Source organism: Cygnus olor, chromosome Z (genome assembly GCF_009769625.2).
Source record: "Cygnus olor isolate bCygOlo1 chromosome Z, bCygOlo1.pri.v2, whole genome shotgun sequence".
Taxonomy (NCBI): domain Eukaryota; kingdom Metazoa; phylum Chordata; class Aves; order Anseriformes; family Anatidae; genus Cygnus; species Cygnus olor.
The window spans coordinates 26,828,393-26,843,390 of record NC_049198.1 but is presented as its reverse complement, the minus strand read 5'-3'; the positions used below and the strand labels follow the sequence as shown (position 1 = coordinate 26,843,390).

At 43.4% G+C, this 14,998-nt stretch overlaps 1 protein-coding gene across 2 annotated transcripts; it reads left to right on the top strand.

Moving 5' to 3' along the window:
• Positions 1–2,762: 2,762 nt before the first annotated feature.
• TMEM171 (transmembrane protein 171) lies at positions 2,763–14,702 on the top strand. Of its 2 annotated transcripts, XM_040541603.1 has the most exons (7): positions 2,763–2,918; positions 3,761–3,862; positions 5,762–5,811; positions 9,205–9,332; positions 9,815–10,514; positions 11,829–11,970; positions 14,372–14,702. In XM_040541603.1, exons 5-7 carry the CDS (start codon positions 9,887–9,889, stop codon positions 14,583–14,585), a joined length of 984 nt encoding a protein of 327 aa, XP_040397537.1. In that variant the 5' UTR covers positions 2,763–2,918; positions 3,761–3,862; positions 5,762–5,811; positions 9,205–9,332; positions 9,815–9,886; the 3' UTR covers positions 14,586–14,702. The 2 variants fall into 2 exon arrangements, with proteins under 2 accessions (XP_040397537.1, XP_040397535.1); XM_040541601.1 differs by lacking the exon at positions 5,762–5,811.
• The last annotated feature ends 296 nt before the right edge of the window (positions 14,703–14,998 follow it).

The following is a 14,998-nucleotide window of genomic DNA, read 5'->3' as shown; positions in this document are numbered from 1 at the left end:
AAAAATAAAAAATAAAAAAGGTGTGTGTGTAGCAAGCTAGTAATTTTAGTTTGTATTTCATTAGATTATTGCTTTAATAGTTGCTTCCACCAGAACAGCCTTGACTAATTCCCAACCAATAAAATGTGAACAACTCTATTTCCCTGCTCATCATCCCAAAATGGTAATCTGTCTTTTTGGTGCCTTCACTAGTGCTCCTGACTGCAGGCCTGGAAATTATGTCAAAAGCAATGATATTCTGGTAGTTCTGGGTTTTCTGTCACGCTCCAGCTGTGAATGCACTATAGCTTTCCATAGCCCTAGGACTGCTTTCTATGCCAGTCCAAAATACTTTATTTTCTCCATTAGCAGCAACTTCTATAACCACTGTCTTACAACCATGTCCAGATTTATACAAACAACTCTCTCAGTACTTTCTGGTATAGGGAAAATCAATTTACCTCCATTTTTGCAAACATTACCACTTCGTATCCAGAAATAAAATATGCATAACTTATAACTAAACAGTTACTATGTGAAAAGCTAAAAAAAATAAAAATAAATAAATAAATAAATAAATAAAAAGATAAATTTATTCTTATCTTAAATCACAAGATATGGCTCAAGATTACAGTTTAATGACTATAGCCATATGACATGAATTCAAATCCACTCAATCCACTGAAAACCGAAATCAGGTTGAATCAGAATCTCACAAATGGAAGAATGGCATTCCTGAAATGACTTCTCTCATCATCGGTGTCAAATCTGGAAACCTAGCACTACGAGAAAACCAAGTGGAGGGTGGAGAAGAAAGGCTGATGTAAAGGTTTGGACAGAAATCTTGTTTGCATGTAGATGCTAAACAACAAGATTGTTAACTTTTGTCAAGAAAAGGGAGAGATCTTATAAAACAACAGTGATCCTCTCATTTAAGGATACCAGACAACTGAAGAAAGTTCAGCCTGACAAGACAGTACGGAAATAAGCACCACATAATTTATTATTATTACTATTATTAAAGCTCTATATTGGACAACAGTAGAACTAGAATCAGATAATAGAAAACTGTCACATAATTAATCTCCTTGTGCCAGTGTTGCCACACATTATAAAATAGTCTGACTGTGCATTTTGATGCTCCTTCTCTTTTTTCAAGACTTCAGCTTCAGCTTGTGTTCATAACAAATGATGCTCATCTTCTTTTGTTTGCTTCAAGTCTTTTTCCTTTTATTTCTCCTTTACTGAAATACTTCACTCTTCACTGAATATAGAAATCATCACTTCCTAGTCTCTCCTTACCGTGGGATCCTTCACAACAGTGTCTGAGTTTTCACAACTGACCTTCAAGTCGGTGGCAGCTGAGTTGGGACATAAAAACATGCAAACAACAGAAGGTCAATAACATCCAGAAACCTACAGCTCTAGAAAACTTGAAGCCTTCTACCCCATCCTTCTCACACCCCACATGTATTCTCAAACTTAGTAAGTCCCCAGTCTTTGACTTTTCACTCTTAGTTTCCCTATTTTTAACCCAAATCCAGATCCCCTCCAAAAACATACATATCTCCCTTTCTCTCAGTGTTATCTAGCAAAACTATCTCACCGTCAAACAAGACTTTAACCATTCCCTTTTCCTCCTGCCATCTATTTTCTGTGCATCATTCCACCTTTCACTCTTCCTCTTGCTCGTCTCACTTTGACTCACATAAGACCAAGCTTCCCTTGCACCTCACTAGCTGCCAGTCTGGGCCTAACCAGTGGAGCAGCTTTAGTCCCGTGGTCATTCAGGTCCAACCACAGCTCCACGCACTTACAAGTGGTACATCCCAACCTTATTCCCTTAGCTCCTTGTCCTCTTGCACAGCTACTCCCACTTTTCTTTACCTTTCCACCTAAGCCTGCTGTTCACTGTTGTGCTCTGATCTCTGCTGCCAAAGCCACCTTCCTCCTCCATGCTGCCAACACCTAGGAAGCTGGAGGGAAAGCATCTCCTCGCATTTCCACTGCCTGAACTGACTCACCACTGAAGGAAATCTCTTACTCCTAGGCTTGGCCTATCTTTAATGCCTTGCAACTTTCCCAGTGTGCAGAAGTGTTTTTGTTTTATTTTGTGTGTGTGTGTGTGTTTGGTTTTTGTTTGTTTTCTTTAACTATAGAATCCTACTGAAATTCCAAGGGTAGGCAGGAGGAGCAGGAAACCTGTGGCATCACCTTGTGTCACCTTCAGCAACACCAGGCACGTCCAGACCATGAAAAGCAAGGGGAATCCTGCTCAAAACCCAGCATTTCAGGTCAAGGACACACAGAAGTCTGTGACCAAAGGGATCCAGAGATGGCAGGTGTGGCGCAACCCTCCCGAGAGCAACACTCATCGGCCTCACCCCAAAACCACCCGTATTTCGGGTGTGCGCCAGACCCGGGCCACGTACGCAGGGCTGTGAGGGGCGAGCGGCACCCGCACGACGGCAGGCCGGCCGGCCGGCTGGCTCTCCTCACAGCCGGGCAGCAAACACACCGGCGGGCTGCGGCCGGTTTTGGGAAGCCCATCCCGGAGGGATCCCCTCCGGCCGGCCTTTAGCCCCGGCGGTCACCTCACAGCCGCGGGGCGGCTGACATGGCGTCGCCTCCCGCCTCAGCCTCCTCACGCCCCGGGGCGCTGCCGGACGCCCCTCAGGACTGACAGGAGAAGCTCAGGTCGACCGAGGGGCGACGCCGGCCACCGGGCGGGGCGCTCGGCACCGGGGGAGGCGGGGACGAGGAGGCGGTGCCGCCGCAGCAGCCACCAACAGCAGCACCACCGCCGCCGCGCCCCTGGCCCCTGGGCGGCTCGGCTCAGCCCTGCCCCGCGCCGCTGCCGCCCAGGTGCGCGGAGCCGGGCGCAGGTGCTTAAATAGCGGCGCTGGCTGAACCACGGCAGCTGTCTGCGGGCCGGCCAGGTAAGGGGTGCTGGGAAGGAAGGAAGGAAGGAAGGAGCGAGCGAGTGAGTGAGTGAGTGAAAGAAAGAAAGAAAGAAAGAAGGAAGGAGCGAGCGAGCGAGCTGCCGGCTCTGTGCCGCACCTGCTGCGGTGCGGGGCCGGTCCGCGCCGCCATGTCGGGGTGCCGTTGCCGAGAGAGCGAGCGGGAGGGCGCGAAGATGGCGGGTGGTCCCCGCGCTGAGGGGAGGGAGGGCTGGGGACGGTGCCGCGGGGGAGAGCGGCGGCTCCGGCGGAGGGTGTCGGAGGAGGTCTCGTCCTCCTGCTGACCTCCGTGGGGCGGGTGTGCGGGGTGTTGTGTCACCCGACAGCCGCCGGCTGTGCTGCTGTTGTCGGTGTGGGTCTGGCTCCCTTCGGGTGAAGGGTGGAAGCGGTGGCTGGTCCTCTGCGCGTCGCTTCTATAGGGCGGTGGTGTCCTCGAGTAACAGAGAGCCTCTTCTGCTGCTCCCTGGAGAGCCTGGGCCTGCCTGTCTCATGCAGGGACCTCTGGGCCTGTGGGAGGATGGGGAATTATCACATAGCCCTGTGCGAATTACGCTGCTGTCCATGCTGGTGGCATGGGGCTGGTGAGGAGGCTTCTGCTGTGAGGACCAGCTTGCCCTGGGTAGGCTTGCTGCCACCTGGCTCTCGCTGCTACACACACGAGCTGCTCTCAAGGCATTGTCCTGCCCCTGCGAGGTCCTCTGTGGCTTGGAGGAGAGCCTGTCTGACAGGCTGGAGTGTGAGGTGGGGTCTTTGGTGGGATGGTGCTTTTCCTGAAGGGAGTAGAGCTTAATTGTTTTGTCCATGTGTTGGTTGTGTTTTAGTGCCCAAGGGCAGCATCAAGAAGCTTCAGACAGGAAGGCTCTGGACAGCTTGTGGAGTCTTAGGTCGTCTTGATGGTCACAAGCGTATCGCCTCAAAGATCTGTAAGTCTCCTTGCCCGTGCCTTTTGTCACTAAGTGTCGATCAGATCTGTGGGACAGATCCTCCCAGAACTTGCCGTAAACTGCTCTGCCTTGTGTTACCCGTCTGAAGAAAGTCACTTCTGGTTTTAACTGTGTGCTTGGGCACATTTATTTTCTACCTAGTCTCCCTACTGGTGAGAAAACAAGTGCTGCTTCACCCCAGCTCCTGTGTGCTGTGAGTGTTCTGTGTAAAAGAGAATCCTACCTACCAGGGATCCTTCAGAGTTTTTGCTGAATATGGGTTTTATCCTCACTGTCTGCATGGCACCCAACCAGTCATCTGCTGAACTGTTCTGCAAATGTCTGTTTGTAGCAATGCGCCCTTCTGGGATCCTTGCATCCAACCATGGTATCAGTGCAAGGACCCCTTCTCTACCAAAAAGGATCAGGGCCCATTTGTAGACCAGCTTCTATTCTAATCATTTTTCTTTGTAGCCCACAGGGATCGTAGCTGGCAGCTTCTTAAAGGAGTGTAGTTCTCTGGCACAGGATAGAGTCCCTGACACTTTGCCAGTTTGTGGTGAGAAGGATCCCTGCTGCACACGTGCCTGGAGACTGTCAGGAGTATCCTGTTTTCTGTAACTTCCTACTGTGGGTGTTTTCCAGCACTCTTCCAGATGCTTAGTCCTATCCCACCTTCAACACTCAGAACTAACAACGCAGTGTTACCCTTCTTATATTGTGAGGTGGTATAATCATTTTGTCAACTCATCTTGGTAGAGTTTCTCTCTGTGACATCCACTGAATGCTTGGAGATTGTTTTGTGCAGCTTTTAAATTCTGAAAATCCTTCTACTGGGATGTCAGATGCTATGTGAGATGAGAACAATGTTGGGCACTAATTACTCTGCATATGTATGAGAGCAAATTGGTTAGATTAGCATCTGCAAACTTGCTAGTGCTGGTAGTGCTACTGTTGCTTGATAGTAGGAAACTGAAAGTACTATCAGGCTAATTGGCATTTGCCCTTACCTACACAAGTGATTAAAAATTGTGTTGGGGTGAGGGGGTGGTACATGGGGGGGGCAAAAGGTGGTAAACTCCAATTTACTTTAGATTGACCAGCTGTGCTCACAGAAAGATAGTTCTGCTGACTGTCAAGAGTGCAGTTTGGGGGACATACTGTGTGTAAATGAAGTGAGTTATACAAGGAGTGAGAGGCAAAGGAAGAAGAAGGAGAGAGCCCTCTGGAGTTGTGACATGGAAGTTAAACTGAATAAAGTTGGGAGGTTTTCCCTCCAGTTAGTTTGTCCTATCAGGATTCATGGTTTTACTAGAAACCAGAAGGAAAAAACATGGAATGACAGTGGCGACTTTGCAGGAGGAGGTCAAAATTGGAATTAGGGGTGAAAACAGTTAAAAGGAAAACATCTGAAAGAGATGGCTTGTGAGTCCATTGGAAGTTGCTGTTGTGGACTACAGCTAAAAGGGTTAGATATTGTAGCTTTTAAATAATTGTATAAACTAGACCTGGTCATAGAATCATTAAGGCTGGAAAAGACTTACAAGATCAACTGGTCCAACCATCCCCCTACCCCAATATCACCCACTAAACCATGTCCCTAAGCACCAGGTCTGACCTTTCCTTGAACGCCCCCAGGAACAGTGACTCCACCACCTCCCTGGGTAACCCATTCCAATGTCTGGCTACTCTTTCTGAGAAGAAATGTCTCCTAACTTCCAACCTAAATCTGTCCTGGTGCAACTTGAGGCCATTCCCTCTTGTCTGAAGAGCATGGTCCTTGTGCATGAAAAGATTTGGGTGCGTTTGCAAGTGAAATAGCAGAAATGGGGCCTACTCTGGGAGACATAAAACAGAGACAGAAGTGTTTTAATTCTTCCAATGTTTTTTTTCTTTTAGTCTTCAGTTCCTGAATTCATGACTGCATGAGGATATCAAATTTCATATGGGTAAGGGAGAGTAAGCTTATAGCCCTTATGTTTGCAGTAGAAATCTTAGAAAACGTGAACTCTGAAGGGTCAAACAGAAGGCAACATGTCCCCTTTTCAGAATCAAAATTTGTATTTTTAAATTCTTTGACTCATCCATAATGTGAAAGTTGTATCACAAGCATTACATGCAAAAATTACCATGTTATTTCCTGTTCTGTATACCTGTCATAGGCCAGACTTACAAGAGGATAAAGCACTATATCATTCAAGTTAAGCTCATAACCAGACTTCCTTTACAAGCCACGTTTCCAGTTTCTCCTTCCCTTATACTTAACTGTCTCTACACTGTTGAATTTTGTGCCAGCAGTTTCTGACCTGTTATTTCATGTCTGCTTTCAAGCTAGGGGTAAATAGGAAGTGAAGACCTCCCTGTGTCAATATGCATTTGGAGATACCTGATCTCGTGGAAGTATTTCAAACACATAGTCAATATAAGCCTTGCTTCTGTCTTAAAGTTCTTCTTGAAACACAAGAAATATGGCTTAATCTTTCATTGGGTTTACTATTAAAATTTGGTGGTAGCACAAATGAAAATTAGTCTGCCCTTGGATTTTGCAGCATAAAATCTGTGGCTTTCATCTTCAAAGCCACAACAGACTGTTCTGAATGTTCCTTCTTTTGTGGCCTGAGAGAATTAGGAAAATAAGCACATGCTTCATTTCTAATGTGTGTTTTAACTTAATCTCATAACAACAAGATTAGTGGAAGAGAAACAGGCACTGTGTTGGAGCAAAGAGAACAAATCTCTAGATTTTTCTTTTTAAAGACTAAACACTTGATTTTTTTTTCCACTTCACATTGTTTCCTTTTGTCCTAATTTTCTTGTACTTATTTCCATATTTTCTTCCATAAAGGGAATTGCAAAGAAAGCATTCAGACTTTTCTCTAATTATAGTGTATTGCTGCTATAATGGTTAATGTGCCTCAACAGAAAAATATCTCAAGACAGTTGTGTCTAAAACCGGGCTTTGTGTGCTCTTGTATTTCAGAGGCCCTTTACTCAATTTAGTACCCTTGTAGGTCAATAACTCTGAACCAGCTCAAATCAGTTATGAAAATGAGGAAAAATTCTAGTCATCAGGGAATGTAGGTAGTTATTAGGAAAAAAAAAAAAGGCACTTTAGGAAGGACCAGTAAAATTGAGGAAAGAGTGACCAACCTAATTATTTTCTCTGTTCATAAATAGATCCTTCAAATTGACTCCAACTCTTGCAGTATTAGAAGTATGCTTGGGTAAAGGTCTTCAGTTTGAAATCTATCAAGATTTCTTTATTCTTTTTTTCTTACCCTTACTGCCCTGCATAGCTGCTTTTTCCAAAGTGAAGTCATGTATGATACTCAGTACTATCAAGGCAGCAAAAGCAGTGTGGCCAGTAGGATGAGGGAGGTGAATTCTTCCCCTCTGCTCTCATGAGACCCCCACCTGGAGTCCTGCATTCACATCTGGGGCCCCCAGCGCAGGGGGTGACATAGAAATATTAGAATGAGCCCAGAGGAAGGCTATGATGATCAAGGGGCTGGAGCACCTCTCCTGTAAGAACAGGCTGAGAGAGTTGGGGTTCTTCAGCCTGGAGAAGAGAAGGCTCCAGGGAGACCTTAGAGCAGCCTGTCAGTACCTAGAGGGGGCCTACAGGAAAGCTGGGAAGGGACTCTTTGTCAGGGATTGTAGGGATATTGCAAGGAGTAATGGCTTTAAACTAAAAGAGGTTAGATCTAGATTAGATATAAGGAGGAAATACTTTGAGAGTGGTGAGGCACTGGCACAGGCTGCCCAGAGAAGCTGTGGATGCCCCATCCATGGAGGTGTTCAAGACCAGGCTGGATGGGGCTTTGGGCAACCTGGTCTGGTGGGAGGTGTCCCTGCCCATGGCAGGGGTTTGGATCTAGATGGTGTTTAAGGTCCCTTCCAACCCAAACCATTGTGATTCTATGATAAGGGAGCCCCCACTTGCAGTTTTTCAAACCATTCATAGTAAAAAGAAGTTATTCTCAGAATAGGGAAGAAATACTTAGCATAGCTTATGAATGAACTGACCAGAGTAATGGGCTTCATTGAGGCATGTACCTTACTTGTGCTGTTTGAGATAGCCAGTCAGGAGACTGTTTCCTGCAGTGGTCATCTTGCTGCTGTGGAACAGCCTGTTTCCTTGCCCTTCAGGTCTTGTCCTCACTGTGCCTTGTCACCAGCATGCTCTCTGCCTTTTCTCATGCTGCTAGAGGTCCTGTTTGATGTTCAGCAGATCTAGTAACTTCATTTGTATATCTGTTCACCCCTTTCTTTAAGTGGGATTCTGCTCTTACAAGTCATTAAGTAAGTGACTCAATAGATTGCCTTATATTGCAGACAGATAATTAGATAATTATGTATTTGAGTGACTAGTGAGTTTTATGGTTATGTTTTGTTTTCATCCCAGTGGGGCATTGCAGTTACTGGGGAGTGACATGGAGCTTGTTGTGGCTGACACATGTTCAACAGTTTGCTTCCAGAAATCACAGAATACTTTGTTTTTCTTGTGGAATAGCTGTTGAGGCATATGTAAGGAGGAGTCAGTCTAACTTAACTTGTAGCTTCCAGTTGTCTCAGTTTGTAGCAGGGCACTAGAAACTGGTAGAGGAGATGCTGAAGGTTAACAGAAACAGCGAATTAAACCAGTTACCTGCTTCCATTTTTGACAAACTGCTCCAGTCTGTCCCTTGTGATATTTCCAAGTCACAGACAAAGCCTGTCCTGGGAGACTACTGGTGCAGGGAAGAGAGCAGTGTTGAAACACTGCAGTATGGGCAGGATTAAGTACCTCCTGCTCTCAGTAGGAGACCGTTTTCTCATGATGCATCTGAACTTGCTATTTTCCAGTCTGAAATTCCCCTTGATTTCAGGTTAGCTCTTGATAGATGGTAGCTGCTTGGACAGAGATCTCAGTGGTTGCAGCTATCAATCTGATCCCTATGTCAGAGCAGTACAAACTTCCCTGTTAGTAATGACACAAGTAAATCTTTTTCTAGAGCTCACTGAATGGCACGCTGTCCTAATTTTTAGTCAGGCTTTCCCTGCTCTGGTATGTCAACATCAGCAGATTTGTTGTCTGTATGCACAAAACTGTTACTGGCCTCAGCACTAACTTCTGTATTCTGGTTACTTCTGAATCTGAACTCCCACAGGCTGATAGGTCCAGAAGCCTTCTGGGGGCCACCTTTGTTATTTCTTTTTAAAGCTTTCTTGGAGTTTAGACAAAGGATTCAGAAACAGGGAAAGCTGAAAGGAAGTGTGGGAGCGATACACGTACCAGCTCTGGTTATGGAATCAGTGAAACTTGAAGTACAATCTTTAACATGGCTTTTTTTCACTTTCAGAACAGAACCAAAAATCCTCTGTGTACTTGCTCTTGTGGTTATGTAGGACAGGAAGGTGACCTACGGAGAGAAACTGCAAAGTCTCTAGTGGCTGTGGAAAAAGAAACAGGATGTACATGCTTTGAAAGGTATGTATTAGAAGATTTACTTGGCTTAAAAAAAAGGCCAGTAGTCATCTAAACTCAATTTCATTAAGGTTGTTTCTTTCAACACTTGTCACTTCCTACCATATGCTACAGAAATTTCTCCTAGCTTTGTGTTCGGGGGAAGTTAACCACACCTTGTTCCAAGTATTCAGTCTTTGATATTAATGTCCCCTTAATCATAAGACTGTATTTCTAAAGAAACAGTTCATTAGTTGTACATCAGCAATTGTGGGGTGTTACAGTTGTTTTCAGTGTAACTCTAAAGTAAGTTTTGACCTGTTGTGTGTATTCAATGGCAACAAACTTTATTAGGCCCTTCATTCCATGACAGCATTACTGCAAAACAGAAAATATACTAAAAACATGCAATTCCAATAGGTTGAGTAGCAAATGTAGCAGTAAACATTATGTATCTAGTCCTGCTATTTTTTCTTCTTTTGATTTGTGTATTTTCATGTTTACAGATCAACTGTAGTTTTCTGTCACTGAATGCCAACAGGAAAAAAAAATTATCTGCTTGAGGAGATTCTGTTGTAATGTATCCAGTGGCTGTTCCTGCACCAGGAGGTGAAGGAAATAATGGACAACACGAGAAACTTACTTTTTTCTTTTTTATTTTTGGAGCAGTCTTTCTCTGTGCTGGATTTCTGCTTTCAGTCTTTATTCTACAGTCATGCCCATATGAAACCTTCAGTGACTGTAATGGAGTTCTTAAGGCTTCTGGGCCTGTGCTGGCTGTAACTGGCTTGGTTTTTCTTTTATTGGCAAGATCAAGGGCCAGGCTGTATATAAGACAAAGACAATTGCAAAATGAGCAAGTATACAGCCTTGTTTTCTGTCGAGGGAGCTGTCAGTTTGCCCAGTTTCTCATCTTTGGATTCCTATTTTTGACGAGTGGAATGCTAATTAGTATCCTGGGCATCTGGGTTCCTGGCTGCAGCCCTGGTTGGCACACTGTACAGCTCAACCAGACTAGCAGTTCTGATGTGAACCTCCAGGGTTGTGGATTCCTGTCGCTTCAAATCGTGGGGCCTTTGATTGTGTTTACTGGGTTGTGTTTCTTCGTGATAGCTCATGTTAAAAAACAAAACTTCAATCTCAGCCAAGAATCTTTTGAAAATGAAGAACATCTTCAGAGCCCTGAATCTTTACATGTTACAGTAGGTGGGTAAATGTGTGAACTTCTAATTTGAGCTTGTTTTCTTTCCACTAATAGTTTACTCATTTATGAATATTACTTGTTTGGGCTATAGGCATGTTGTCTCTGTTATGTCCAAACAGACAAAGTGGAGTCTTAGAGTTTAAGTTGCTTTGTCTTTTGTTTTCTGTACAATCACTTCAGTTACCTTTTTCACAAGGAGAAAACCTCTTTTGGCATTAAAAGCAACATCTGATTTTCTATGCAAAAAGAAACCACATAGTCTGGCACAAATGAATCTAATCTCACTTCCTTTCCCAAAGAGTGTAGCTGAGAGTGTAAATCATAAGTCTAATGACTTATGTGACTGTATTTGAGACTTATTTTAGCCTGGAGATCTGAACCCCCTAAGCAGGAGAGTGATTCATAAGTCTTGTATTGTATTTCCCTGAATAATGGCCAGATCTTGCAATTAATCTCTGACTGATGAAAGGCGCTTCTGTTAATTGCAGAATATACTGTGTTTAATTAGTTTGTTAGGAGGAAATGCTGTCCTGAGTATCACCCTGCTTTTAAAACCCCATGAATACATTGTATACATAGGTTATTCTGATAACTCTGTAGTTCTCAGGAAGGATTAATGGATTAATCATAGTACTGCTCAACTTTAATCTGACAGGACTTGAGGTCCATTATGCACAACTTATTGTATTAAAAAAGAATCCTCAAATATGAAATTGGCAGATATGCTACACAGTACATTTAATACTGATTTACTTATCTGTAGCTTTGTGGTACTTATGTTAATAGTGTGCCTGAGTAACTTGGTAGGGGAACTGTCAAGGCACTCAAAATCCACATGAAGTAGTAATCAGAACCATTCATGACTTGAATGCTTTTGTTATAGCAGTGAAATAGATATGGGCAGATTCATAAAACTTCTGTTTTAGATACATGAGAAAGCTGAATGCTTGTCTACCCTTAAATTGAGTCAATGATAACTGTGGGCTTTGTATTTCCAGTTTCTGAAGACAGCCAACAGTAAAGACATTTATCTCATAGCTAGAAAACCACCCAGTGGAATTTTCTAAATGAATTCTTCCATCTATGAATTTGCTATGTCTTCAATCGGAAACAGTATTACCCCAAAATGTATCTCCAATGTATTTCTGCAGCTCAGAATGTAACAATCTGTATGCAGTGTCACTGCACTCCATGTTAAAAGGTAGACAAGTAAAAATACTGTAATTTCAAAGACAGGAAATGTTCTAGGATACATTTAGGAAAAAAAAAAAAGATGCTTATTTTTTCAGAGACAGTAATTGGTGTTTTTTCCCTAGGTGATGCAATAATGGTATTCCCACCTCCTCCACCACCTTATTTTTCTGACCCTATGTCACCAACTGTGACACATTGTCTTACGTCAAGTGGCTTGCCTGCAAGTGAAAATCCTCCACCATACCAATCTATCTTCAACGATGGGTAAGACTGTTTTCTTGTCTGTTTTTGGAAATGACATTTCTCAAGGTGTTCAACATGTTCTAAAATGACTGTAAATTAACTCTCTGCTAGGCACTATAAAGTTTTCTACTCTATTGCTTAACTTATTTCAGATACCTTATTTACTGGCATAGAAATATCCTACTATAAAAGAGGAATTGGGAGTCACACTACCAAGTATCTTCCATAAGGGTTATTTTTTTTAAGTTTATTAATGAAATGAACTTGTGACAAAATCTTAAATCAGTGGCCTTATTTAGCTATTGCTAGATCAGATTTCTTCCATAAACAGTCCAAGAGAAGATGACTCTGCCAGACTTTAGGAGGCCTCTGTAGAACCAGTGTGGTGAACACTTCATGACTCCTGTCCAGAGGTCCCATGACCTTGGGAGTGCCACTTTCATGTGTACTGTGCTCCCTGCGACTCTTATTTCACTGCCTTGTGGAAAGGCCCTTGCTGGTCTGCCCTGTTCCTGCTGTGACAGTATGGTGAGACAGAAGGATACCTTGATACTGTGGGAGAAGAGCAGGAGACTACAGGGAGCTTTAAAGCCAGGCTCCAATGCCAACTTCATAACAAGGTGTTGTACCTTCCCCATGTAGCTACTCCTCTATGCCCTGAGTAGAGTGTGATTTGCTAGATGCTGCCACCACCAGGCTTATGTAGCAAGAATAGTTGGCTGATTGAAGAGTCCCCTGCATTATACACATTTTCAGGGACATCTACCCACCCCTGTGGCTTAGAAGCAGTGGGTTGCTATCGAGGGTGAAAGAGGTTACTGTAAGGCCACATACCAGGAGCCTCAACTAGGTCTGTCCAAAAGCTAGATACCATATACCCAACTTATTCTCAGGCCCTTAATGATCCAGGACTGAGGAGGTTTTACGCTTTGGAGGGGCCAATGAGTTTAGTTTTAATCTGTGGGTCAGTAGCTTGCGTGAGGCTTGTTCAATGGGATGACTCTAGTCTACAAGACTATGCCCAATATGAAGCACCATCACTGCAAGAGTCCCTGTCTGCCTAGCTCTGTCCACATGGTTGTAGCTGTTGAGTGATTGCTCTAACAGCTTTCCACTGTACTCCAGATTTCTCTGCTCACATGAGGTGGTGAGTTCCATGACCAGCTGTATTAGCTGTGTCTGATATCAATTCTACATCAAAATTCTTCTATCTTCCCCTTGAAGCAAGCAAGCACAAACCCTTTTCATGTCCAAAGACCTAAGTGCCACAGAGGAGGACGAGGCTTGTTTTAGAATGGTGCTTACTCCTTCCTGCTTATCACACTGAAGTCGTGTCAGTGGCTTCTTTCTCCTCTAAACATACATATTCAATGGACAAGAGGGAATGGCCTCAAGTTGCACCAGGGGAGGTTCAGGTTGGAAATTGAGACATTTCTTCTCAGAAAGAGCAGTCAGGCATTGGAACGGGTTGCCCAGGGAGGTGGTGGAGTCACCGTCCCTGGGTTGTGTAAGGAAAGGCTGGATGTGGTTTAGTGGATGATATTGGTGATAGCGGGACAGTTGGACAAGATGATCTTGGAGGTCTTTCTCAATCTTAATGATTCTATGGATGCTGTTACTTGAGATGAGGTGACTATGCTCAGTGTTCCTGCACCACATGCGGAATTGGTGGGGATACGGATGTACACACAAAAGTACATGTTGGCTCTGGGAGTAAGGCATAAAGAATGAGGAGTTCTTCCCTTTTCTTGGGAAGCAGCTGAAGCAATATGCTGAGGGCCACCTCCAGGGTGAGATGAGCTGCGTACTAGAACAGTGTGGGTGCAACCAATTGGCATCTAGCTGTGACGGTTAGAGGAAAGCAGTGACTACTTGACTGCTGTCCTTGACTTTCACAGAACTTAATAGTCTGGTGTACGGTTGCTTCTGTTTCTCTGGCTCTGAGCAGGAGTGCTACTTCTTATGTCTTAACGGGTTGCTGGAAGACTTATAAAAATTCAAGTTTCCTTTCATTTAAGGTCTCAAACTGCTAGGGATTGCTATTTTAGTGATGCAATTCTAAGTCTAGTAACAGTCTTTCATAAAAGAGGAGAATAGACTGATAGACTGTAAAAAGGAAGATACATTAGGAGCAAAGGATCAAAGGATTTAGTAAGATTGCCCTGCCAAAAGCAGCTAATACCCATAAGCCAGGCTGTGATGTGAATTAGAAAGGAGCTTGTTTGTCCTTCCATCTGAAGTAATAGAATTTTTGAGTCATAATGTAGCACATCGAGTGAAATCCTAATGCCTATATAAGTTCTTTGCTTTAGGGGTTTTTAGGGAGTGTGCATACATGTATGTTCATGTAAGTCAAGAGTAATTTCACTTTTCACTTGCTATAGAGAAATGCGCTATATTAATATGCGGTTTTGTTTTACAGAGCACAGCTTGCAGATGATAGAACAGTTGCTGCTAGAGACTATGAAGCTATATGTACAATTTCTGGATGCAGTTCACCTTCAGATATCTTACCAATGCTGTCTCTCTCCTCTGAATCACCTCCAGAATATGAAGAAAATGTATTAGTAACAAGTAATGAATATTCTCTATCATCTTCATCTGTTTCCTTAGCCACATCGCACACCAGCTCATAGAGGACTGTCAGCTAGATTTCATTTTTAAATGAAATTGTACACTCAGATTTATGACTTTTTGACTCAGATTTATGACTTTATGACTATTTACATTTTCTAATAAAAGCAGTAATAGTGGCTCTGTCTGATCTTTTCATTAACAAGAACAAATGATGAGTTTCTGTTCCAAGAAATGCAAGATAACGCTGGGCTTCTGAGTGAATATTATGAAGTGATTTAGTTTACTGCAAGAATAGAATGATAAATGTTCATCTTGTTCTGCTACAGCTTCAGTTTCTATATTTAGTTGTTCTCTCTATAATGGAGGCAGTAAGTAGAGACAAACTTCTTTTAATTAAATCTGTTTGGAGCGTCAAAGAAGAAATCATTGAGAAGTACTTTTATTTCTATTTTTGTGTAACTTTTGTGGAAAA